Genomic DNA, 27,810 nt, shown 5'->3' with positions numbered 1-27,810 from the left:
CTCGAAGGTGTCAATTTAATAAAATTACCGTTATTAGAAATCAACTTGTGTATTTACGACTTTGCTTTACAAAATCAAAGTCGTGTAACGACTTGATACACTAACGTTTCCGCTAAATGTTTTGCAGTAAAAAAATCAATAATTACGATTCCAATTATTCGCACATTTTTAGAGAAAGTTGTTTTGATCCTTCTGAGCATATTAACTTGCTAAATTGACGTGAAAATTGGAAGAATAAAAGCGAACTCGCCGATTAATCGAAATCGCAAAACGAAAACATCAGCAAAAATAATTTTTCAAAGCAAAACTTTATTTTGTTGTGACCAAAAAAAAACTGTAAAAACATAACCAGTTAAGTGTCTCTTCTGATTAATCTAAACTTTTAACAACGAATTAAAATTTAATGAAGCTTTCTATAAACCTCCCTTAGGGAAGCGTGATTAATTTAATCCGCAATTAAATGAGTGATTAACTGATCACGTGACCAAATTTAAGCAATTTGGTTGGACCATTTTAACAGCGAATTAAATTTTAACACAGCTTCCTTTATAAATTTAACAAAAGTATTATACTCTACTAAAAAAGTGTGTTTTCGTCAAAAAATATTTCAAAAACCAAGCAAGTTTAAATTAAAGTCATCAGTATTAAAAGCTACGTCCAAAAAAGTCAATACTGAACTTTTCCACCTAGCTGGGACACTCTGTACAGTCAGTATCCAAAAATTTAGGACGCTAAAACGAAAGAGACGAGAAAGTAACAAACACCTTAGTCATTTTCTAGGTGTCTAAAAGATGATTCTGGGAAACGTGTCTCAGAATAATTCTTGAATGAACGTTGGTAAAATTAAGTTTTAACGTCCGGAAGAGTCAGTTTTTGAAAAACCAACGAATTGCTTTGGAAAAGTGAGGTTCCAATCGCCTCGTGATTATAATAACTCGCACCTACACCACTGCCTGCCTCTAACCTACTTCTCCATACTTTTTCTTACGGTTAAGAGCATCTGACAGTAGAAACCTCATTTCTCGCGTAAACAGGAGGGTCTCGGCTTTGGAACAGTTCACCGGTACCTCGCTGTCGGTCAACAGCTCTTGTTCTTCAGTTACAAAAAAAAAAACTCGCGCGACCATGCGGCCAATTCGGTGCCTTTCTGTGCAAATCGCTGGTTTGGACCAAGTGTAGAGACTCAAATGCGAGATGTTCCGCCTAATTCTACTCCTTGTAAGTAGCCGACGTGAGGAGTTATTGTTTTGTGATGATGGGAAAGACACGACACAGTACCGTTGTCATCATCATCACCAGTCTGGGTCTCTAGGCCATCAATGGTCCCCGCAAATGACCATTAATTAGTGCCTTAATTAGTGGCCACATTCGAATTTTCTACTTTCTCCGCGTCTGTGCACATCTGGGCGCGATTTACATAACGCACCGTTTTTTGGTAATAAGCAAAAATCGACGAAAAATTTTGTGTTTGGAGGAATTGTTGCCATTGGCTTGCTTGTATGCAAATTTGGGCGACTAAAGGACGAAGTGTGTCAGTGGGACGGTCTTGTTTTTATGCATGGGATGCACTATTGCTTTCACAATTCATTAATTTTTGGAGCTGATCAATGGGCGAAAGAACAAGCCACAAACTGATATTTATTATAAGTGCAATCGTTCGAATCAATCTAATTCCTCGTGGCAGCGTATTGTACTACCTCCACGGATAGGAAAAGAATCCGATCGTAATCTAAACAAATAAATCGATTTATTCAAACCTAGTGAATGAACAGTTAGGTCTTTGTGATCGGTTAAATATATGGGAAAACGAATTATTGAGCAAATAAAAAATTTTGAAAAAACTCATTTTCGTATTCCAGGTTGTAATAAGTGCTTATTCAAATTATTTAACAAAAATCACTTGCGGTAATGATCACTTGATCAGCAATTAGAAATAGAGAATAATGAACAATATTTAAAAAAAAATAGCGATAAAAATTTGTAAAATTGTAGAATAATGAAAAATAAAAAAACCAACAAAATCACACTTTTTTATTTTTTCGTTCCGAGACAAAAAATAATCAATTGGGAAAACAGATTTTTGCAGAAAAATAAATAAAACACGTTTCCTGACAAATTATTTAACAAAAATCACATGTGGTTATTTTTGACCATGATCAGCAATACGGATAGAAAATAAGGGCAATATCTTTTTTGTGCTAGTCAAGCGTGTCACTCATTCAAAATTACAATAAAGTCTTATAGAATTGTCGAAATAATTAAAAACAAATTTCAATGTTTTTGAAAATCCTAAAAAAATTCTCAAAATTTTGGTTTACGAATCTTAGCAAAAAAATATGGTTACTATCATGTTATTATTTATCAGTGTTTTATTCGACTCCTCTCATTTTTCCGTCGTTTTAAAACAAGTCCAAAAAAATTAAGCAAAAACTTTACTTTCAAAAGGAATTTCAAACAAATTTAAGTAATTCACAAATAAACCCACTGTTGTCATAAAGAAAACAAAAGAAAGGAAAAAGAATAAAAAAGTCAGAAAGTAAGAAATTGAAAAAAAACTCATTTATTTTTTATTTAAATTTTATTTCGTTGCACTAATAAATTTAGTTATATTGATTTTTTCAACTGTGCCTCATATAACCCATTTATTGGAAAACTTAGAAAATTATTAAAAGTGTAATCTGTTTTTTTTTTATTTAGTTGTAAATGTATATTTAATGGCGTTAATAATAAATTAAAACCATAATGTTTTACAAAAAATATTAAAAAAGTGGCCACAAAACTGCTACATAATTTTTAAAGGTTTAGAAACTCTTGCATTAATAAAATCAATCAAAGATGACTGGGGTTGTCATCTTAGTGTCTCATTTGTTCCTCGAATGCGTGTCTTGACCAATAAAAATTAAAAGTCACCTCCTCCTTGCTTATCTACCGCACAAAAAATTGCAAGGTGTTTGTCATTGGATACTGGCGTGAGAACGCACTCCCAGTAGTAAAATAGACCAATTACAAGGCTCTTAAAAAGTCAACAAAAAACCGGCTTCATTATTTGGTGGATTTATGCTGATAGGCGCTACTAAACTACTAAAGTATCTGGAAAATAGCCGTTGTCTATGCAGATTGTGATTTCTCTATTACACTTCGGTCAAATTCCAACAGTCATTTGGATAAAAATAATTGTTTTCAGCTAACAATACAATAAAAAAGTCTGATAAGCAAGTTTTTACTCTCTTTACTCAGGTGCTGAGAAAGCTAACAGAAAGTTTCCTTTAAAAAAGCTGTAATAAATTGAAATTTATTATTTTAAATGTTAAAAAAACAAAATAAATAAACATAAGCTACTTTTCGCATAAAATCATCCAAAGAATTCGAATCTTATCGCAAAGCTAGCATTTTTCAGATAGTTTTAAAGATATCAACAAAAATACTGAAATAAAGCAAAACCTTTTCTCACATTAAATGACCGAAGAATTCAACACTAATCACTAAACTAATTTTTCCGAATAATCTAAAAATTGTTATCAAAATTCTTTAAAAAAAAATGTAAAATTGTTGTTTTAGTAAACAGAACAACAATGAAATAATCTTACGGGCAACTTTTCTAAAATTTTTAATAAAAAATTGGAATAATCACGCTCTGAATCAACAAGACATCTGAAATTGTTAGTTAAAAAATAGAATGTGTTAATTTGTCGCGATAAGTCAGTTACAATCTTCACATTCTAGTTTTTAATGACATATGGGGCTTCAGAAAGTGGTCTAATTATGTCCTAATGTTTTCTGCGATAGCTGTAGAATTTACGCCTGTTAGATAATGGTGTATAATTCACCCGCATGGAAACACGAAACGAAACTTTTCATTTTTCATCCACTTGTCGTTTTCCCAATCGAACATCATTTCACCTCCGCCAATGAACTTTTAGAGGTCATAAAAAGCGTAAAATGAAGGTCGACGACAACTTTCTTTTCCCTATAAGAGCCTATCTAATAACCGCCTTTCCCTTCCGGTCAAAAGAAGTGAAATTCTCTGATTTCAGTTATACGCCCGTCGATGTCTTGCCTACGGATACGATTCAGGGGGCGATCAGGGGGCTTGTGGGCGCCAATACCGCTCGGGAAAAATGCACAGACCTCCGTGCGATTTAACCTCAGGCTATTGCACCTCAGCTGGCACTGCCTACCCCTGGCACGCTGTGAAGAGGTTTGTGAGGGAGAATCAAGGCCTGATGAGGCGGATGTACGGGGATCAGAGGCATGGACAGGTGCTCCAGGCCGAGCTGGACGACGTGGAGCTGCAGTCAATGACAGGGGAGGATAGAAAAAGTAATAATTTTCACTTTAAAAAAAAAATGGTCCTCCGAGCCGGATCTGGATCCGGCTCGGAGGACCATATTTTGTTGCTCTTGCCAAAAATGCTGTATTTCAGTGTGGGCTAAGCAAGAATCCCACTTCAACACCGACAACGAGCTAACGCGAGACACTGAGCCCCGATTTCTGCGTGAGGAAGATATAAGTAATGATGACGTTCTCAACACCAAATTCGTTTATTCAGAGGAGCCTTCAATTAGCATAAAATTGGCAGATTTGCGGACGGCTCCTCATTTCAGACCCACAACAACAACCACAACCGAAGCACCAAAAACAACAACCGTAACTGAAGAAACAACCACAGTTGAAACCGCAACCACTGACACTACTGATACAACTAATGATAATAATAATCCCACTGAAAATGATTCAGGTGATAACAATCCCCAAACGGTCCTTTTCCAGGACATGGAGGACAAAAACAGTCACAAGGTGCAAGTCAACTACCACATGAAGGGGGTGTAAGTAATTTATTAAGGGTTTTTTTTCCACAGTATTTTATGCACAGTTTTTCTATTTTTTGTTTTTTCTATTTTTTATTTTTTTATTGTTTTAATTATTATCTTCCCAAATGCTCAAAAATAAAATCAAATTTTATCATCTAAATACAGGGTGTCTCACCTAAAACTGTCTATCTTAATATCTTAGTTATCTGTCAACGGATTGTTATGAAATTTGGAATGCACATATTTTGAGAGGTGGTCTTTTTGTTTCTTTTCACAACAGCGTTTTTTATTGATGATAATTTTTTTAATATATATCTTGAATAATTTAACATTTTAAAAAAAGACATGAGTTGCTCCACTAACTGGATTTTAATCTTTACCTTCCAAAATATCTCCATTTTAAATTTCATAAAAATCCGTTGACAAATAACTGAGATATCAGACTCGGAAGTTTTAGGTGAGACACCCTGTACAATAAATAACTGATTAATTTTTCGTGCAGGAATGCTTGTCCGGTGAAAGAAGAAGTGGTGGCCCCCTTCTGGGCGAATAACACCCGGGGCGAAGTCCTAGCCTTGCTTAATATGTACCCCTTTGAACAGTACGTCCACTGGGAGAAGTGCACCCACGAGCACCGCCAGATGTACTGTCGAGATGGGTGTCGCTGTGAGCAGCAGTATCGTCTCCATAGACTGCTGGCCTACGACCCCAATAATGAATGTCGGGGGATTTTCTCGGATTGGTTTCGATTTCCGTCGTGTTGTGTTTGTAAATGTTACAGTATACCACCGGCGGAGTTTCGTGTGACGTCGCGAAGTCCACGAGCTTTTGACGATGGGCAAGTGCCCCCCGATTGGTATCGAAGAAAAAATGAGGCTATTTTTGGAGGTGATCATGGATGATTCGAAAATTGGAAAAGTAATCGCCAAGGCTCGTGTTTTGTAATTTAGTTATTTTTGTGTCTATGTTTTGTACATTTATCATTAATACTATTAATTGTATGTTGTAGTTGGTAAGACTTGTTGTGTTCTTGTAATGTGTTAATTTTTTTATAAAATTACGAATAAAGTTTATGATTAACAAGGCCAATTAGGAATTTTTTTTAATTTTGCAATTACGGCTAAAGTATTCAAAAAAGTGGAACTATTTATATCCTTACCTATGCAAAATGATCCAGGGAATCGATTGGCGTTGAGAAAATTGCCAAATTCCCAATAGTTTTTTAGTTATGAATTTTTTAAAATTTGACCAATTTTTGTATTTATCTGCAATTTTCTCGAAAACTATTCGTCGGAAAACAATGATCTTTTTTGAAGAAGACAGATAATTTAAAGAGCTTTCCAACGATAATAAACTTCATAAGGTTATCTCTAACAGTTCCAAAGTTATTGATCGATAAATGTTCCGGGTACCCGAAATCGGCCAAAATCGCGACAAAAATTGACAAAATCAAAATCAAAAGATCGAACAAATGGATTTTTTTTTAAACTTTTAACAACTCTAGAGAGTTGTTAAGACATATAAAAGTTCATAAAAATTTGCTAGAGTAAGTTTAAATTTTTTTTTATTTTTATAAAGGTATTTGCCTTGACCATTAAAATTATTTTTATTTTCTCAATTACGGCTAAACTATTCAAAAAAGTGGAATTATTTTTATCCTTACTAATGCAAAATGATCCGGGGAATCGATTGGCGTTGAGAAAATTGCCAAATTCCCAATAGTTTGTTAGTTGTGAATTTTTTAAAATTTTACCAATTTTTGCATTTAGCAGCAATTTTCTCCAAAACTATTAGTCGGAGAACAATGATCTTTTTTTAAAAAGAGAGATAATTTAAAGAGCTTTTCAACGATCATACACTTCATAGTGTTATCTCTAATAGTTCCGAAGTTATTGCTCGATAAATGTTCCGGATACCCAAAATCGGCCAAAATCGCGACAAAAATTGGAAAAATCAAACATCGAAAAATCGAACAAATGGACTTTTTTTGGACTTTTAACAACTCGAGTGGGTTGTAAAGACAGTTAAAAGTCCATAAAACTTTGCTAGACTAGATTTAAAAAATATATTTATTTTTTATTTTTATTAAGATAAGTGACTTAACCACTAAAATTGTGGGAAAAACATTTCAGAAATTTAATTTCAAAACCATATGAGTCTGTAACACATGTTTGTATACTTAGTTGCCTAAACTTGACGCTCAAAACTTCGTTTATTCTGAAAGTACCACGAAGATAGAACTGACTACGTATGGAGTTTTAAAAATCTACTTACTTATAATGTATTATAATCCGTTTTTCTTTCGTTTATAATGTACCTAATTTTATTTGTATTTTTTTTAAACTTATTCACTAGGTACCACTTAAAAAGTTTCAATATTATTGTATAGGTAGGTACTTACTCACTTACTTAACTAAATTGAATCACCTATTATATTCACTCAGAAATTTTTGGCTTTTTGATTGATGGAATATGTAATGAATGAAATGATAATATTGCGAGTAAATAAATTACATTTCGGAAAAATTTTACCTAATTTGCATAATTAATACATTTATGTAATTAGTAATTACTTACTTATGTCTATCTACGTGTGGCAAGTCGTTGCATAATTTGCCGCATGTAGGTAGTCCTAAGGCCCTTGCAAGGATAAGTTGTCCATTATTGAAATTTAAATCACCTGTATAATAATTTAATAATAAAGGCACCAAATGGTTAAGATATTTTTTTTCTAATCCATTTTCCAGTCCACACAATCAACAATCTAAAGATTGCAATTTTCCCCTTTTTTCAAACGTTGTCCAATGAACAATGGACGATTAACGAAGATTTTCACCATACTATATTGAGCTACATACCCTCGAGTCATTGGACGCTGCTTTCATAATGAGACTTTTATGCAATTCTAGACAAAGGAGTGTTTATTACAATTCAAAAATGTATATTTATTCAAATAACGCAAACAATGCGTTTCCTAATTAACGATAATTAATCCCAGTTACGCCCGATAAGGGATGAAAAGCGCGTTAAATGCCAAGGCACCGACTTTCCAGACGCTCGTTTCGTCCTTCGCGTGCGCAAAATTGTCAAACCCTTAGCAAGGATTTTCCCGCTTTGACCCAAATTCGTTGACTTTTCGTCCGAAATTCCTCGTCTTACCCAAATCATACATACTTGATTACCGACAGCTTTCTACCTCCGAGCCTTTTCAATAATACAGGTGAGCGTGTGTTTAGCAACGAGCTGAAGACAGTTACTTATTTCTTCAGTATAAGGCAAGACTCGGCGGTGTTAAAGTGAGTGACTTGAACGCAACGTGAGGCGCGAAAATATGAGAAAATTCAAGTGAGCTTCAGCGAGTGAAAAGTGCCCAACTTTGTGATTTTACTATTGTGAAAATGCTACAGCCGAGGCGGGGGCGCGTTTGCCTCCTGATTTTCGCGGCGGTTTTACTCTCTTGTGAAGGTAGGTGAAGGTGGTGATTTTTTTCAATTTTGGTGGAATTTTATCATTAACAACAATAAATAAATTGAGTGAGAGTACCGTTCAAGTTGCACAACACCTGTTGCGCTTTTATCCCAGTTATGTAAAAATCGACAATGTACTCGAGATGTAACTCCAATCCAACCGTTTCAATCTTTACACTTGAGGGCTTTCGTCGCTTCTTGTCCCTCAAATGACAGTCTTTTGCTAAATCAAGCAGACGATGCGCTTCAGGAAGACATACCGTAACTTTTAATCCAAACTTGCAATTATATTTAAATTAGGTACGAATATAACGTTCCGGGCTTCCGTGACGTCACTTTAAAAAATTGAAAACTTGTCAAGCAGAAACGCATTTCACATTATTATTATTCACGTAAATGCCGATATTTGTTATTTAGGACTTGTTTGTGACCTGGTTTTCATTCCGGTTGCTGATGCAAAAATTTTCGGAAAAATAAACTAAATGATGATTCGGCGAAATTTCGGTGGGTGGTGTTTTCAGGCGATGGACGGCTAGCAAGTCGGTTATTTTTGGTGCCGCTAATGGACAGTGTGGGTGGAAAATAGAGCGACCTTTTTTGGACTGCAGCCCGGAGAGAAAATTGTGAAAATACGAAGCGGTTTTTATCAGCTGCACATTAAACCATCGAAACCCTTCAACTTTCAAAGCATTTAAACAAAATTTTGGTCTGTGATTTTTAATTAATTGATAAAAAACCTCGAAAAAACAATTATAAACAATAAATAGAAAATAAATTTTTCTATTTAGAAAAAAATATTTAAACATTCCAAATAAAAAATAATACTTTCTCATTTACTTATTAGTTAATTATTGTCAGTGAGACACAATTTCAGTGATAGTTAATAAATTCTATTATTTATTGATCATAAAATAGTAAAAATACCAAAGTATTTAAAAATCTTGTCCCAGAAAGTCACAGATACTAAGTTATTACTTATTTCAAATGATTTAGAAGAAAATAAAGTGTTTCTAACAATGAGTTATAAAATAAACTTTGTCTTTGGCCTAAATTTTTATGTCCCGATTCTGCTGTATTTATGAAAAAAATATATAATTTTTGATAATAAATACTAAATCCATTAAAAAATTGAACTTCCAAGATTTAATTCGTTGTTAAAATTGTAAAAATTACGTACGTTATTAATGATGGTTAAAGTATACGAAGATAAAATATTATTTATCTGCAGTTTTGTTTTAAAAATTAATTAAATAGTAGTTTTTTTCAAATAATATTAGTCGTAAATTTCTAGCTATTAATTTTACTATTTGTTGACTGATTTCTACAAAATTGTCTATTTTTTTAATACTAAAGTAAATATGTGCAAAAATGTAAAAATTTGTTATTGAAAAATGTTGGTATTTGTTGATAATTTAATTGATGACTAATTAATAATTTGATGTAAAAAATATTAATAAAAAAATTGCTCACTTTTCTGGTTAAACGTCTGAAACTTGGAAAAAATTAAATAAAAGCTTCACTGATTAACTATATAGTGTCTCATTATAATAAAGAGAAGTCACTTAATTGCATGTAGTAAGCTGGGGAAAGAAAGGAAACATCCACTATAATATTTTTATTAAGAAATTGTTTCCACTTCCGCCTGAGCAGGAAAAATCGACGACAATGTGAGGTCTACCTAGGAATTAATTTCTCATCAATTAGCTTTCCTCCAATTAAACCATATAATCATGCTCTTTAATGAGTCATCCTGTAGAAATTTTGTAAGAATTCAAGTCTTGACAATAATTTTAAACAACTTTATGCGAACCGTTTTAAAATGTCAAAATTCAAGGATTTTGCGAATTCCGGGTTTGTTTGTTGTGTTGCAATTTAACACAGCGACAAAATTAAATTAAATTCCCTTTCAGTCAACATTTCCATACAATCCTAATCGCATTAGAGTCTAATCTCGTCACATTTGCTACACCTTTTCACCGCTTTGTCAATCGAAAATTCTCAAACCGCAAGATTTCTCGAATCTTGTATTGTTATCGCCTCTTCGCTGAATATCTGCCCACATAATTTGAATGCCCACCCTTGTCAACGTTCGGCCTTGACTCTTTCTTTCGCAACAAAATTGAAATAATCCCGGGGAAAAACCGTTCCCACAGAATATATGTCATTTGTAGTTTTTGCTATTAGTGACACTTTCTTCAAATGTCAGTTGCAGCCTGGTTTCGCTTTTAAGCAACGAAAGGAAAGTAAATAATTGGCTGATTATTAGCGCTCCCTACTTTACCGACCCTCATTTGTGAATCCCCCATCAAGGGCGGCCATGTTGCATAACGCCATTGCTTTACATAAGCCGCCATTTGTCGGGTCCACGTTGTCACCAACGTGTTATCGACACTCCTTGGGACATTTTTTCCATATTACATTACCATCCACAAGGTCACTAATCCCGTCCCACGCCCATCATGGTACTGAAGATGGCCGCCATTGCATAAATAAGCAAACTTTCGCTGAAATGTGATGACTTCCTACACCATGACGCAAGAATTCGTCAAGTATCGATAACTGTACACGAACTTGCGTTTCCGGTTAGCCGGAAACGTCCCCGGATTATGCAAAACGAGCCGTTCGCATGTTACAGAAATCATTTCAAATTCAAAACAAAGACTCGTCTTCCCATTGCGTTATTTTGTGGGAATTTTTGCGTACTCACGAGCTAATTTCTAATTTATTGAAACGTCTTCGCAACAATTGCAACCAGTGACACTAAATTCAAATCGCCCAGTTTCAAAACTAATGTCGACAGCGGATTTTACCAAAATTCTTTGTTAATTAATTGGGTCAAGATCTGGCCAAAAGTCCGCCAAAATGCGATTCGATTAGAAAGGGTCTAGTGAAAGTAAGAAAGTCGAAGCCTACCACGATCTTGTGAAATATCGCTACTTCCTGTTCCTCCCACAACATATCAATGGGACTCAAATCTGGCCAGAGTAGTGGCCATTGATTTCTGAGCCAGACAATTAATCATCAGCGGTTGCTCCATGCTCAAGATGCTGGCTTACGCCACGTCTTACGCAAATTTATAATTGGCCGAAGAGGATTTTTTGCGCAATTCCGTAATTGTTGCTTTAAATACGGCCAATTATTGGCTAATAGGCGTTAAGTTGCGAACGAAATTCAACGGTGTTTTCGTGTTTTTATGAAACGCTTTTGAAATGTATCTTCAACTGGCGGCACCACTGTTTCACAACTCTGATATAATTTCTTCGGAAAATGTTATTAGAACGGTTCGACGATCTCGACAAATATTGATTGTGGACTGAGATTTAAATCAATCGTGACAAATCTCTGTGTGTTGAGTACAGTTAGGCTTATCTACAAGGTGTGGGAATTTGCTTAAATTTGTAGTCATTAGCTATGCAACTAGTACAGATTTTCGCGAGTTTTACAGTTGCTTATTGTTGGAAATTGTGAGAAAAATTGAACGTTTTCGACAGCTCGCCTCCGACTACCGGAATAAAATTTTCTTTAAATTTGTCTTTTATCCCAAAACTTTGGTATTTTGTTGAAATTTAGTCATGAACAAAATCGGTCGAAAAATATTAAAACAAAAATGAAACAAGGTTGATCGCAGTTGGCCCCCTCATTTTATTTTATTTCAGAAAACCAGTAACTAGGGTATTTTTTCAGTTAATTTTTTATTTCTTTGAAAAATATCCACTTAATGAAAAATAATTGAACCGTTCCACAATATACTTTTCACTTTGTGTTTAATTTTAATTAGCAGATTTCCACTTGATCTCTTGTATTATTTTTAGCATTTAGCATCGCAGTCCGATGCCCAGCGGGCTTACCTACTTCTGGCTACTTTATAGTAAATAACAGCCATACTTCTAACGTATAATTACAGATTACTGTAAAACTTGAATTGAAATTGTCAAGTGATTGGCTTCCTAGCATAATTAAAATGTTTGTGTTACGTACAACTTGAGCGCCTCCAGCTAATGCACTTTTCGTGATTTTGTTTACATAAACTTTACTCAAAGTAAGAAACAGTCGATTCGGGACATAAATAACGGACAAAAATCTAAGATTTAGCATCACAACTAATGGAAATTGCGTGTATTGAAGTGTCGTTCCATTTCGAACTGTGTTAGCGATATTGTGTGATACTTTGGAAAAATGAATGTGAAAATTCGAGCCGCATTTCCCAGATTTAATCAATGGAAAAATCGAGTCACGAGGGCACTGAACAAGTTTCGATTTTTCTATTAGTTTTGTAACGTTAATTAAATATTTCTCTTGAATGAAGCGATTTGTCAATACCGGATTATTTACTAATCGTTATGATGTCCAGGCGTTTTAATCTCGAGAGGTCGTTCCACTAAACCCGCGAATAAAAGCCTCAGTTACCCAACCTCATTCTCATTAAAAATGAAACGCACATGTTACATAATTTGAATTTGTTGTTAAATTCTAAATAATTAAACCGTTGGCTCGATAACTTGCACAAGACTTATTACAGTTTAGTCGATCGTTCAAAGGCGCGAAAAAAATAAACAGATGTTCGTCATGCTCACGAGCATAACAACAACACCTTCGTCTTCAATGTCAATAGCACGGTATTTCCCCCAATCGGCGAAAATCTATGCCAATTTCAACCAAAGCTCATAAATAAAAAACGCACGATTTGGGCGCTTTTCCATGCTAATTTCGGCACACAAACATAAATACTTGCGACAAAATCTCGTCATTGTCCCGATAGCTTCCGGTTTCGACGAGAAATCAATTAAATTGCTCGAAATGTCACGGTTGAGTTAATTGCTTATGTGTGATTATGGTTTGAAGGAAAATTGGTTTTATTAAAATTCAATCGTCCCACTTTCGGACGGCGATGATTTTTATCGCAACTTCCGTGGATTCTTCGAACGAAAACAATCGGCGGCCCTAAATTTTCGCAGTGAAAGGATGCGTTCTTACGTAATAACAACAACTACAATATTTATGCAATTTTGAGGTTTTGGTGTGCAAGGAAATTGACGATTTGGGTGAAAGTTCATGGTGGGTCCCATAAAACAACCATTTAAATCACTTTCTAAGGTACCTAGATAATTAGCACCAGATATTTACATATACGAAAGTAGCAACTCATCGGGGACAATGGGAGAGACTTGTCCCATGAATGGGACTGTTGGCGGACTCGCTAAAAGCCTTATACGGAGCCAAATGAGTGGAAAATGACAATACGCCCAAACAATTTGAGGAATTTTACTAAAGACAATGGACTGCCGCATTATTGCCACTTGAATTATTAATTTTGTGGATTAAATAAAAAAACTACTTGTTTTTTGTTTCTCTATTATAAAACTAATTCTTTCAAATGAATAATAACATAACGTGGAAGTGAAATTTTGGTTTTTACTCCTCTCCAAGTCACCAGTTTGACCAGATCCGAGTCCACTTGAAAATTCTTGTCGCAAAATTTACTATAATTTTGTTGAAAACTACTAATTGTCTAATGTGAGCGTAACTTAACGTGAAATTTCTTTTTTCTTGCCATATCTAAGTCCACTTGAAAATTCTTGGAGATATATTATTGACTACCAAACTTTTTTACAAATTCAAAAATTCGACGTAAATTTAAATTTCTAATTAGTTTAATCGATTTAAGCTGTTGGCCTTAGTTTATTTTTCCCAATCAATTTAGGGCAATAAAGATATAAACAAGGTTACGTCTTATCTCCCACACACCACCAGACCACCACTTTTGAAAAATCTTGAACGCTTAATATAAATAATATTCAATTTAAAAGATTAATTTACGTTCACTTGAAAATTATTAAAAAAATAGTAATAATATTTCGCCATATCTGAGTCTAGTTGAAAATTCTTAATTCTTTTTTTTTAGATAAAAAACTTAGCAAAAAAGTACATACTTGTTTTTTTTCAATTTAAATGAATTAAAAATTCACGTTTAAATCATCTTATTAGATAATATGGAAGTGAAATTTTGGATTTTATTTTTCTCCAAGCCAGCAGTTTAACCAGATCCGAGTCCACTTGAAAATTCTTGTCGCAAAATTTACTATAATTTTGTTGAAAACTACTAATTGTCTAATGTGAACGTAACTTGACGTGAAATTTCTTTTTTCTTGCCATATCTAAATCCACTTGAAAATTCTTGGTGATGTATTTATGGCTACCAGAACTTGAAAATTTTTAGAATCGAAGTTACAAATTCAAAAATACGACGTAAATTTAAATTTCTAATTAGTTTAATCGATTTAAGCTGTTAGCCTTAGTTTATTTTTCCCAATCAATTTAGGGCAATAAAGATATAAACAAGGTTACGTCTTATCTCCCACACACCACCAGACCACCACTTGATACATTTGAAAAATCTTGAACGCTTAATATAAATAATATTCAATTTAAAAGATTAATTTACGTTCACTTGAAAATTAATAAAAAAACAGTAATATTTCGCCATATCTGAGTCCACTTGAAAATTATTGGAAAAACAATTTTACAAATGAAACATACTTGTTTTTTTTTTCAATTTAAATGAATTAAAAATTCACGTTTAAATCATCTTATTAGATAACATGGAAGTGAAATTTTGGTTTTATTTTTCTCCAAGCCAGCAGTTTGGCCGAATCCGTGCCCACTTGAAAATTCCTGTCGCCAAAATAACTATAATTTCGTTGAAAGCTAATGTGAGCGTAAATTAACGTGAAATTTCTTTTTCCTTGCCACTTGAGTCCACTTGAAAACTCTTGGAGATGCATTTAATTAAAATTTTTAGAAGTGAGTTACAAATTTAAAAGTCCGACAAAAATTTAAATTTCTAACTAGATTAATAGATTTAAGCTGTTAGCTTTAGCTGATTTTTCCCAATCATTGTAAAGCAATAAAGATAATACAATCAAGGTTACATTTGAAAAATCTTGGACGCTTATTATTAAAACGTTAGGAGAAAATTCAAAAAAATTGCTGCCAATTTAAAATCATTAAGTTCAGTTTAAATTACTTGTAGGATGCGTCAAATTGGCCAATTAGTGGCCGAAATAACAATGAAGTTGTTAGAGAGCCAACATGCAGAAAAATTTGAATGAATGTCTTTGGAGGTTTTTTGTTTTGCCCCCCAGTCCGGCCAGATCCGAGTCCACTTGAGACAATAATTTCGTTGAAAACTAATCACTTTGCTTAGTTTCCGTTGGATGGCTCGAATTGGGCAATTAGCCGTCTAATTAAATAAACTAATCGATTCCAGCAGCAAAATTTGTTCCGTGAACAACTGCGTTAATGATAATGCGTCCGCGTATGACTTTTACTGTACACCGTGACGGCAAAATCGTAATTACTGCCAGTTATTGCATTTCTCCATAGTCAATTAAATAACACGTTTTCATGAAATTTTAATGTTATTGCATGTGGCCACCTGTGCGGAAAGTGCTTGTGATGACAAACAAACATATCAATGAAAAATTGGGGTTTCCGGATGTGATTTGTAACAAAAAACGGTGTTTTGTCATTAGATCCGATATGGGAAGGAATCCGCGACTGTAAATGGCCTTGCTGTTAACAAGTTGAACCGTTCAACAATAGTCCAGAAGGTTTTGCTTTTGGGTCAGAAACGGTAACGGCGGCTTTTAAACGGACATTATCCAGCGTGAAGGAGACTTTTCCCTCGAAATACACAATTTTACGAGTCAAGAGTTCTTAACTGGGTTCAAGAATTTTTTTCGTAGAATTAAAATGCATAATATTTTTGCTGCGTTTTTGATTTCTTGAGTTATTTCAAAATTTTGCCTATAACTTTTTTATTGTTTGAAACACCAAACATTGCCTGCTATCTCTTAGATCAGAAACAAAATTAAAGAAATACGGCATAAGAGGAATTGTGTTAAAGTTGATCACATCTTATCTTAATAATAGGTATCAGCAGGTCACAATAACAAAAAACCGTACTGTATATACATCAAATAAACTTCTAATTAAACAAGGTGTACCTCAAGGTAGTATACTAGGGACTTTATTTTTCGTAATTTATATAAACGACCAATTAAACATTTTAACAGCCTCAGACAACAATAGTGCAGTTAACTTTGCTGACGACACAAACATATTAATTTGGGGTGAAAATAAGACAGATACAATGAAAGAATAATAAACTGGACTAAAGAAAATAAATTAGTGTTAAATTTTGAAAAACCTAGGGCATTCATTTTGCAATATGTAATCACAAGAATACAGAGAAACCGAATAAAATAGTAATATCATCTAAAGAATTTGAATTAATAGAGAAAACTAATTTTCTGGGAATATGCATTGACCATAAGTTAAGCTGCACTAATCATATAGGTAATTTATTAAAAAAATTAAACTCAGTACATTTTACAATACGTGTTTTAAAAAAATACATTAACATTGAACAACTAAGAATAATATACTTCGCAAATTTTCAATCATTACTAAGCTACGGTATAATATTTTGGGGGCAAAGTGGAAAGATGTCAAAAGTATTTGTTGCTCAAAAACAAGTCATGAGAACTATGTTTAACTTAAAATATAATGAAAATTGTAGGAACATCTTTAAAAGCAATAACTTTTTGTCAATACATATATAGATTACTTTTATTTTTCTTTAAACAAAATCTACTATTTAATGTCACTAACGACCATAAGTACAACACTCGCAAAGTAGACTTAGAGTATCCAAGACACAAACTAACGCTGGCGGAAAAAATTCTCATGCAGGAATAAAACTATACAATTCGGAAGTAAAATTACCGTTGGGGGCGCCACTGAGCTAGGTCGAAAACAGTAACCATAAATGGCGGGAAAATGTTTATTCAGATATTTTGAGCGTTGTACGAATTTTGGGGCTTCACAATTATTACATTGCCTATGCGGAATGATTATTGCATCTTTGATGATGTCAACTTATGTTGACAAATGAGAGATGACGAGGAAAACACGAATAACGAATGACTGTTTGGTTCACTTTCTTTATTGGAAAATTATTACAAAGACATTGAAAAGCCTACCTTTTGGCATAATTTACGTTTAAATGTATCAGCAGTTGTTAATCTTTATTGTAGTTTTGTAGATTTACCGCAGCATTTCATGATTTTTTCAGTGGAAAATTCTAACCTAAAATTCATAACACTTCACTAATTTATTGGTTTCTTGAGCCAAACTTTGTGTTCGCTGTGATCCATTACTTATAATCTGTAATTAGACAACTGTTTGATAACACTTTGTAATCAAAATTTAAATATTTTTCACTTTTTATCCACTTTCATTAAATGTCAGTTAAATGTGGCATTACGAAAATTTCTTTACTGTTTTCGACATAGTTCAAAAGTCATCACCAGAGGGCGTCTAGTTAATTTTATTTCCGAATAGTTTACCTGTGCATCTACGCACACCTTGCAATTTAAATTTATTTAAAAAGAAAATATTTGACTACATTTTGGATCTCGAACCATATACTTTAAATGAATTCTATAATAGACAGGTTTTTTGACTTATGTCTTAAAATTATTTTTATGTTATTGTTATTTCTGTGTATAGTACTGACGTTTTTCGTATCAAATTTGTTACTACATCTGTATAAATTGATAGAAATAAATTTAGTTCCCGCGGCCAAAAATCGTGCTGTCTCATTACTCATTCCAGTTTGGTTCGTAACAAATCGCCAATGTTCAACTAACCCACTGTTACACATTCGCAAAATCGTGTTCTAGTCCGTATATTGGTTGCATAATGGCAATCACACCCGCGTCGCTTACTCAACAAAGCTCATTATGCAATCGTAATCGATCCCTTGTTAATTCCTTCTGGACGTTAGTGTGTCAGTGGGATGTATCGGCTGCTGCGACACCCACAGAACCGACCTCTTCGTACACATCCTGCGGCCTCGGGCTTCTGACGACCTACCAACGCACGTTGTACCGCTAACTGTTGACCCACACTTGATGCAGAGCTATAACGGTTAGAATCTTAGAATCTACGCATAGGAGAAGACCACCAGACTATGCGGAACTTTGAAAGAATTGTGGCCAACTTCCAATTTATTTTCCTGTCCATGTGAAAAATCTTGGACTTGTTTTTCAGTCAGGTCGAGGCTCTATTGATAGCAGTGATTAAAATCAAAATCGCTAGTTTCAATCAGGTCATGGCGCTTATCACAAAGACAGCTTTTTTATCTCAAAATTTAACATTTCCCGTGATTCGCGATTTGGGTCATAGACAGAGTCACGATTGGAAACGGATTGAATCATCGTTTTGTTATTGTTATTCTTGCGGAAGATCTCGAGGTTAAAAGTCATCGTGGGGTCCACGTGACCCGAGTTTGAGTTAGGGGCGTGCATAATTCACTATTCAAGGATCCAGTAGGCGAAATTTTGTTATTTTAATTTCGTCTTGGTACGCCTTGAAATTCACCAACGAATCAACTATTTAACTTTCTTACACTTTTCGTGTCTTCAATGAAACTACACTTTAATTTTTTATTATAAAAAATACGAAAAAAAGTCGTTATCAACTTTCTTATTTCAAATGAAAAGCTATGTTTTTGCTGTATTTTTGGATTGCTAGAGTTATTTTAAGGTAGTTACATAAATTTAGTCGTTTTCGAAATATTTAAGTTTTTGGATTTGCATCTTTGACTTCAAAAATCGATAAATTTGCCGTTTTTACAAAATTCTAAATCCTTTTTGTCTTATTTGAAAGAGAAAATTTAGATCTTTTCTTTGGTGCTTTCAAATTATTTATTAACAATCCCCAAAAGTTTAAGTCAAGTTTGTAGAATTTCAAAAACCCATAATTCAAAATTTTCAAATAACATGCCACAATTTTTACTTCACCAAATGACAGAGAATTTCATTCTGCATCGTTCTGTATTAACATTCCCTCTACTTACGTTTAACAATTTTCAAGTTATACGAACTTTTTGTAGCCAGTAAAAAATTCATTAGCATAAGGTCGCCATAAGAAATCAAAGTTTTTCAAATCTAAATTCAATGAACTGTGCAAAAATATCTGTGGCTAGTACCGGGTGCTCAAAAATCGGCGCACCAACTCATTGGAGTGTGGTAGAGAATTGCTTACACATAATGGTAAAAATAGTAAAAAAATTCTTTGTATTGAAGTTATTGATAACTGTGATTTTTTTGATTAATTTAATTTTTTTTTAATTAAAAAAACTGCTAAGACCTGATCGTAAATTTAAAAATGATTATTCATCGTTTTGTTAGAGAACGATTGCTAAGTACAAAACATAGAAACATTAAAAAATAATAAAAATTGAGGAAGTTCACAAAATAAGTTTGTAGTTCCAGATTTTTTAAAATATAACATTAGGAATTTTTTCAAGATTTTTTCCATGATCTACACCTGCTTCTCAACAACGTATCACTGAGTTGGTGCGCCAGTTTTTGAGCACCCTGTATACTAAAAAACTCATTAACTAAATAATTGAGAACTTAAGAAGTAAAAAAAAGACGACGAAAACAGAAAATCTGATAATTGATGATTTAGAAAAATTCAAGCCATCTATTTATTATTTTAATCTATTTATTTTTTTAATCAAATAATAATAATTATTTGTTATTTATTTCATAGTTATGTGTATAAGACAGGGTAGAAGATTTAACACCAAATATTTTTGATATCCCTAGAATTCTACCCTAAAAAATGCGTTTTAATAAATTTTCGACTACAAAGGAAAGTTTTTAAGAATAAATCGGTCAAAGTTTGGAATTTGTATTTTTTTTAAAAACCAAGCTACTCAGTTTTTGTTACAAAAATTAGAAATGTCGGTTTTTTAAATCGTATTATTAATTTCGTTATGGTAAACCTTGAAAATCAACACTCAATAAAATGTGTTTGTCCTTTTTAACTTTCTTCCTTTCTTGAGGAAAGACAGGAGAACTAGAGCTGAAATAAACTTTCCTAAAACCGAAATAATTGTGTCTCATGTCCGAAATATTCGAACAATTAGCAGCGATGACAATTTAATGAGTTTTCAGTTGGTGTACAATTAATAATAAAACGTTTGTGGAGAAAATTCGTCGTGGGGCCATTCTTGCGTTACGCTCGAAAGTGTAAACACATCACTTTTTACTTTCATTGATATCATGATTGTTAACATTACACGAAAGTTTATTTATGTAGAAACTGATCAATAAGGTGGCGGATCTGAGTCCACTTGAAATCGCTTGGTTCGCTTCACCTTGAATCCTCCATAAGTCGTTGTCTTACCGGTTAATGTCGATTAATAACGGCTCTTAAATGCCATAAAATATCAATAATAATTATATAAGCCTCGAAGAAAGTTGCGAATATTAACATTTGAATGAGTTACATCACATGTCGCGAGTTAATTCCGTTTTTCTTCCGAAGAAAACCAACCAAAGCCTCTATCCTTGACTTTTCGAAAAGGTTAAAGCATCACGGTTTGAATTTTTACGCTCCACTCATCCTCGAGTGAAAAATCAAGCGAGCTTTCACTGTACACACTTTGAAAAATTTTGCAATTCATTGCCGAGATTTACCGATAGCTCGTGATCGGACTGACATTGATTTCGCGATAAGTTGCCTTTCACGAAAAGCGTTTTTCCGAAATTAAAACACAAGTTCAAGGAAAATAATCGGGGCCATCGACAGGTTGATGGTTGTACACTTCGACGCGACGCGGCAACGTTTTGACCCAGATCCTCTTCAAGCCACTAATTGAGGAAACTATTAGCTGGAAACAATCCGCCGGTTTATCACAGGAAGCAAATGTGGGAATTTTTTCTAATCAAATCTAGCTCACTGTGCTGTAACCTTGAAATTATCCAATCGGCCTACATCCCGGTTACATATCAATTACGTAAATAAAGGCCCATTGTCGAATTTATGTAAGTTGGCGAATTTTGACGCAACTAAGCGCTGGGATTTAAAGTCATTAGCAAACGACTTTATGAGAAAATCTCTTCCGGGTTAGACGCTGGGAAAGCGCAACCACAGCACTTCAATGAGACGCAAATCTGACAATTCGGTGGCCACCGACTTTTGAAAAGTTTAAATCTTTGATTTTTTTATTTTTGCTTCTCAAAGATATAAAAATTTTTGACCTAATTAGGTAAATTTTTGAGTTTTATGAGAGAATCTTGCGAAACAATTGAGTTTTTGGTAAAAAACTTGCAAAATGTTTAAGTTTGAAGACGAACTAATTTCGAGAATCAATTTTTATCAAAAACAAATCGATCAACAATTTATCCACGACTTTTGAACTCAAGTGTGATAAAAAACTTGAAATTTTCTTAGAAAACGGCGAAATTCTAGATGGTTTGGCCGACATTTACAAAATAATCAAACAACAGTTTTTTGCTCAGTTTTAATCGCCTTATGATTCGTCCGCTTTACAGTTGGGAGTGCAGTTCCCCACCCTTAGCCAATGGCAAACGCTTCAATCGTCTTGCAATTTTTTGCGCACTAGATAAACAAGTAGGAGGTCATTTTTATATTTTTATTGGTCAATTACTCATTCGTAGGACAAATGAGACAACAGTCAAACCAGTTATAGGGCTGGACTTTCTCACAGAACGGGATTTCGCCTTAGGTGCGAATAAAATGGTCGATTCTGCTTAATTTTTGAAATAATTTTGATTTTTTTGACAAAAACACACTTTTTTAATTTATTACTCAAAAACTAAGAATCCTAGAAAAATAGGACTTTCACACAACCAATTAAAATCTACACTGTCAATTTGGAAAAATTAATAATTACAATTAAATAATTAAAATAAATAAATTTTTAGAATCAAAATTTACAATTGGCAAACACTGCAATTTTGACACTTCTACGTAAATTATTTTTATTCCAAAATTTTTGTAAGATACAAAAACTGTTTTAATTTAAATAATAATTTAATATAGAATTAGAGTATGCATATTTTCAGAAATTAAAAGTTAAAACACTACCAAAGGAACTAAAAACACAAGAAACTAAAAAATATTGAGACTGAAATTCTGAAGAACAAAGCGACTGACAAAATGAGAAAGTGAAAAAATTAGAGAACTGGAAAAAAAGAAAAAAAAATTGTAAAACTAAAATACAAAAAAACTAAAAATCAGTCAGATTAAAATGTACCTACATCTAAATGAAAGAGTGATAATTAAAAAATGACGAAACAGCAAATTAAGAACATTAGTAAGATAAAATATTAAAACCATAAAAAACTGAAAAATTGAAGAAATTAAAAAACTAAAAACCTGAAATAATGGTCTCAGAAACAAATAAAAATCTTCAGATGTAAAATAAAATAACTAGATAATTGATTATAAACTCTTATGTATCTATGGTTTTTAAACTTTCTATACGTACAAATGTATAATAATAAAAATTAAAGAAAGTTGAACAAATTATTTTGAGTTAAAAAAATGCGTATTACGAAATTTTCCTAAAATCCGGTGCTTAATAATAAGATAGAATGTAGAAAAAGCTATATCCAGACCTTCAATGTGACCTAAATATGGATAGTCTGGTGGCCTTTTTGTGAATTTAATGATAAAGACATCAAAAAAAAATTCTCAATTGGGTCTAGATCGGGATGATCTGGCGGCTGTTGCAATAAATCCAGCCAAATTGGCTAATCATCGGCCGATTACTCTACGCACAATCGTAAATCAAGTAAATGGCATTGCCTCAGGTAGTTTTCTTTTTTGGTGACGTCCAGTTATACACTCTAGTAAGCTTTTATGGTCACAGTGAACCCACCTTGAGACGTTTAAGCACGTTGTTGGAGGTAATAACGGAGCAAATACTGTTTATAAATCAACGCTTCGTAAACAATTTCCTTCAACTGGTAGTTAATTAAAATGAAAATTGGTGCGGAATTAAATCACGTCCTTTGAAATCTTGTCATTTCTTTCCTGATGGCGAAAGTGTTAACAAATTGTGCCAGTTATTGGTTATTAGAGAGAAAAAATGATTGTTACAAGAATTTGGCCTTGTAGCCCCCGAGTCAAATTTTGAATAATGCTTTTCCACGTGGAATCCGCCTTTCTAAAGTCGTGAATGCAAAGTATCACACGATGGTAGCAAAAGTGAAGCTTAATTAATAATTCTCACGATCTGAAAACGCTTCGTTTTGTATTTCCCTCAGCTCGCGCATCAATTTTCCGCCGTTTTGCGTATTCACGGTGTGTGTAATTTTGGCAGTGGCACGCAATCGACGAAAGTGAAACGTTAGTGCCTTTGGTCGAAGGCTGAGCGTGATGGGTGTTGGAATGTGCACAATTGTTGTATAACCTATCACGGCATCCATCACCGCCCTTCTTACATAATCCGGCGCAAAAATGCCGCTTTTCCGGAGAATGAAAGCTGCGACCGGACTTTCTCTAAAACTCCTCGATATTGGTTTTCGTTTTTGTGACACTTTCATGGAAAAAGTGCCGGAAATTTCCGGTGCAAGGACGGCCGAAGGCCGCATTAGATGGCTTCCAGTGCCGTTACCAGTTTAACGGAGATGCACATTAAAAGGAACGATTTAACTGTATTCGCACTGTTATCTCGCGTTTGGTCAAACAGACCAATATTTTCTAATCGAAATTCCAACTGTAGCAAGGTCGACACTTTATTAACAATGCAAGAACAGGGACTGTAAGGTCGCCGGGTTTGTGTTCTTTGTGCCGAAAGGTGCATTTATATAACGACTTGTGCAAGGCTTGGCGCTGCTTCCAGAAAAATTCAACTCATCGGGAAACTTGCCGCAATTAACACAGTTTAGATATTTCGCCACTTTGAGAGAAAGATTCACATTCCAGCGTGAGCTTCTTTCGTCACAAACGTATTTGGGCCAAAAAAAAAACACCATGAAGATCTCGAAATACGAGAACGGTTAACTATTAACTAAAAAAATTTGATGTCATTTTTGGTTTAGGAATTATTGAGATTAATAAAAAAAATGAAATTTTCGTTTTAATTTTTTTAAGCGAAAACTAAACCAAAAATCAAGTTTTACGTCCTGTTTTTATTAAACTAGAACACAAAAATTACAAAAATTCGTCAAAAATTTACCTTTTCTAAGCATGTATTCAGCAGCATCTTATAATTATTGCGCAAAATTTCTTAAATAATAAGCCAATAGATCACAGAATTATGTCAAAAATAAAATTATTTTGCAAGTTCTGAAGAATTAAACACGTTTTTAGACCAAAAAGCAAGTTTTTCTTCCTGTTTTTATTAAACTTGAACAAAAAATTACCAAATTTAGTCAAAAATGACCAAAAATTCACTTTTAGCAAGCGTTTATTCAGCAAAAACTCAATAATTGCGCAAATTTTCTCAAAAAGTAAGCCGATAATTGACAGAATTATGTCAAAATGATATTATTTTAGCAAGTTCTGAAGATTTAAACTAGTTTTTAGACCAAAAATCAAGCTTTTTTATGTTTTCATTAAACTAGAACAAAAAATACGAAATTTGGTCAAAAATGACCAAAAATTTACCATTTCTAAGCGTTTATTCGGCATAAACTTTATTAAAAAGTAAGCCAATAATTCACAGAATAATGTCAAAGTTCTGAGGACTTAATCACGTTTTTAAACCAAAAACAATTTCCTACAAGATATCTATAAATCTGTCATCGCCAAGGCGTTCTTGATGTCAGAGTTAGAACACTAAATTTTTTCTCTTTTTTTATTTTTTCCTTATTTTATATTTATATTTTTGAAAAGTCTTTTTGTTCCTCACTTCAACGATGTATTACATGATATGATCGAATCTGACATGTTGATTAAACTTAAGAAAAAAGCGATTTTGCAAAGAGTGCTTTGGAAAAAACGCCAAAAATTTTGTTTAACGGACTAAATTTTGACAGTTCTATTAAATGTGCGAATTTTAATAACTTGGTCTTGTTTTGAAGAATAAACTTCTAGCTTGTCATTTAGTTTTTAAATAAGTAAGTTTGGCGGAAATCTGAACCATTCAGATCCAAATTCATATAAATTTCCAAAATCTAGTTTGTCGAAAAACAAAATTGTTGGCGTTTTTCCAAAGCACTCTTCGCGAAAATGCTTTTTCCTCCATTTTGATCAGCGTGTAAGATTCGATCATGTCATGTGATATATCGTTGTAATCAGGAAGAAAAACTCTTTTCAAAAATACAAAAAGCAAATATGGTTCACGTAAGAAAAATCAAAGTTGAGTGTTGTAACTCTAACATCAAGAACGCCTTGGAAAATATGATGACAGATTTAGATTCTTTGTAAAAAACAGTGTCCTAGCTAAAACTGTCTAGCTGTTTTGGTTTTTGCTCAAAAAAATAAAAACGAAAATTACAAATTTCAGTTTTTTCCAATAAATTTAAAACTAAAAATGACACACTGTGATCCCCATGGTGGACACTCAAGAATGAGAACACTTGTTCACCAATTCTTATTATTTCAGTCTCTTAACGGAATTTCCGGTTACGCCTTTAAATTCGAGTTTGTTATCCTTGATGTAGGTTATTACAAATCAAAATAAATGCCTCGTGGTGAAATAAAAGTAACACAGTTTGATCTTTTTGCCTGCAATTCTCGCTAGCGCACGTTCCGTCTTTTTTGCCGCAAGTTTCAATTAGTTGCCAGGTCATCTCTATGGTTTGCCGCTTTTTAATTATATTTTGAGAAACAGTACCCACAACTTTATCACCCTGATCTCGTTTTGGGAAAACATTTGGTCTAGCTTTGTTACTTTTTTACATTCTTCCGCCTAGTTATCTCACACACGACGTTTAAAAAAATCTGATTCGAAATCAGTGTGAATTGGTGCGTGGACGTGGTATTTTTTGTTTTGATGTTAAAAATCATGTAAATACCGGAGATATAGAGAGTGGGCAAATATCTGGTACAGTTGGAGCCATCATCTCAATTTTCAACTTTCTTCACCAAGAAAAATAAGCAAGCCCGAGCAGGTGTTTATATAATGAGGGGAACAAAAGGTTCGTGAACTAATGTGTTTCAGATGAGATGTGTAACCATTTCGGATCAGCCAGCGTCTCGATGTGAATATAAATTGTGGAAAGTTGTGGGAACCTCACAATAATCCTCTAATTAGCTCGGACATGAGTACAAAAATTGAATTGTTTCCTTCATCGATTAGAAAGCTAGCAGATTGAATAATTGTACGTTTTCGCACAATGATGGAAAACTCGGACCGAGAAGAAAGTGAAAAATTACATCACTGGTGGTTGGCCGAAACCGCCGCGAAACGGTTCATCAGGTGCTAATCGAAACTACGTGAGACCACTTTGGAGATGGCCTCCGGGAGAGTTGTGACCGACTCTCCGTGTCTGACCCACATCCCATCAGAGCCCTTAGACGTGATTTAGTCGCGATGGAATTTGATGGGTGTGTACACTTTCGAGCCGCGAGCGGACTCTTCGACAATCACCATTTGTCATACGATAGGAGACGATTTTCTAGGTCACAACGAAAGTTTAGGGAATAGTTAGGCGAAGAGATGCGCTCCCTGCTGCTGAAGACACCTGCAAATTCCGCGCTGTGGAGGTCGATGGAGTGACACACTTTCCACAAATCCGCAAACAGGTTCATTCTCAACTGTTGTAACACCACAGAAAGCGTTTTTCCACACAACTTGGCTTTTTTGCACAGCGCCAGATCTAACACTCCTTTTTAGAGTGGCACCGGCTGGTTGTTTATTGCTCAGACAGAGGCTGTACTGTTTATTCGAATAAAAATCGCAAACTGTCTCGCTTATTTTTTATTCTAAACCTTTTCCCCAAAGAAAAAAGATGTACAGCCAGCGACAAAACCAATGATACCCCAACTGCATCGACCCTGATTTAAGGGGACGAACCGTGACTGCTACCATAAATCTTTTCGGTCATAAAAATACCATTTCTTCAAATCCAAGTTACAAGAAATTTTTTATTAGGGTTGGTACGATGGGGGGCCATTGGTTTTGTCCCTGGCTGTACCTTTGTATCGAAATACGCAACAAATAAATTATTCTTCTCAACCATGAACTTTAGTTAATTCCTGAGCAAAACCACCTCGGGAATGATTATTAATACAAAACAAAGCGAATTGCTTTATGACCTCAACAGTCTCCTAATAGTGCGGCAAATTCCTTTTTAGGACGTTGATGAAACTGGTTTTAGCAATTTGCGTATCAAACCCGATTTTTAATGTAAAATAAATGTTAAGGTGTTTTTTCTTTTCAGGCTTAGACAATATAAATTCATCGCCGAGAAAGAGAAGACACGACTCCAATGGTACGTGCATTTTTGACGTAGTGGTTGCTGGTGGTACTAACAAAAATTGTACAAACTTGATTTGCATTCATTTTCGTTGTGCAATAAACTGTGACAGAGATAGTTTCTCCATGACACGTTAAATTTAATTATAACCGAGCTTTATGACCAGATCGAAAAATATTTTATTTTTCTTGGATACTTATGTAAGACTATTTTATTGAGAAATGTCAAGGAGAAGCAGAATTCCTTCATTACTTCGGTACTAATGGCGCGAACTAA

The 27,810-nt window shown here is 33.9% G+C and overlaps 2 protein-coding genes across 2 annotated transcripts in view; both read left to right on the top strand.

Moving 5' to 3' along the window:
- The first annotated feature begins 1,019 nt into the window (after positions 1-1,019).
- On the top strand, positions 1,020-5,900 carry spz4 (spatzle 4). Its single transcript, XM_001810651.4, has 4 exons — positions 1,020-1,218; positions 4,035-4,320; positions 4,424-4,826; positions 5,314-5,900. The coding sequence occupies exons 1-4, from the start codon at positions 1,195-1,197 to the stop codon at positions 5,711-5,713; spliced, it is 1,113 nt and encodes a 370-aa protein (XP_001810703.1). The 5' UTR covers positions 1,020-1,194; the 3' UTR covers positions 5,714-5,900.
- Positions 5,901-8,070: 2,170 nt separating this feature from the next.
- The window catches only part of LOC100142107 (uncharacterized protein), a 35,903-nt gene continuing 16,163 nt past the window's right edge, over positions 8,071-27,810 (top strand). The window contains 2 exon segments of the mRNA XM_015983026.2: positions 8,071-8,276; positions 27,499-27,549. Of these exon segments, the coding sequence (XP_015838512.2) occupies positions 8,210-8,276; positions 27,499-27,549 (118 nt within the window). The 5' untranslated portion in view covers positions 8,071-8,209.

This window comes from Tribolium castaneum, chromosome 6 (genome assembly GCF_031307605.1).
Source record: "Tribolium castaneum strain GA2 chromosome 6, icTriCast1.1, whole genome shotgun sequence".
Lineage (NCBI taxonomy): Eukaryota > Metazoa > Arthropoda > Insecta > Coleoptera > Tenebrionidae > Tribolium > Tribolium castaneum.
The sequence above is the reverse complement of the archived record's forward strand: the minus strand, read 5'-3'. Positions and strand labels throughout refer to the sequence as shown.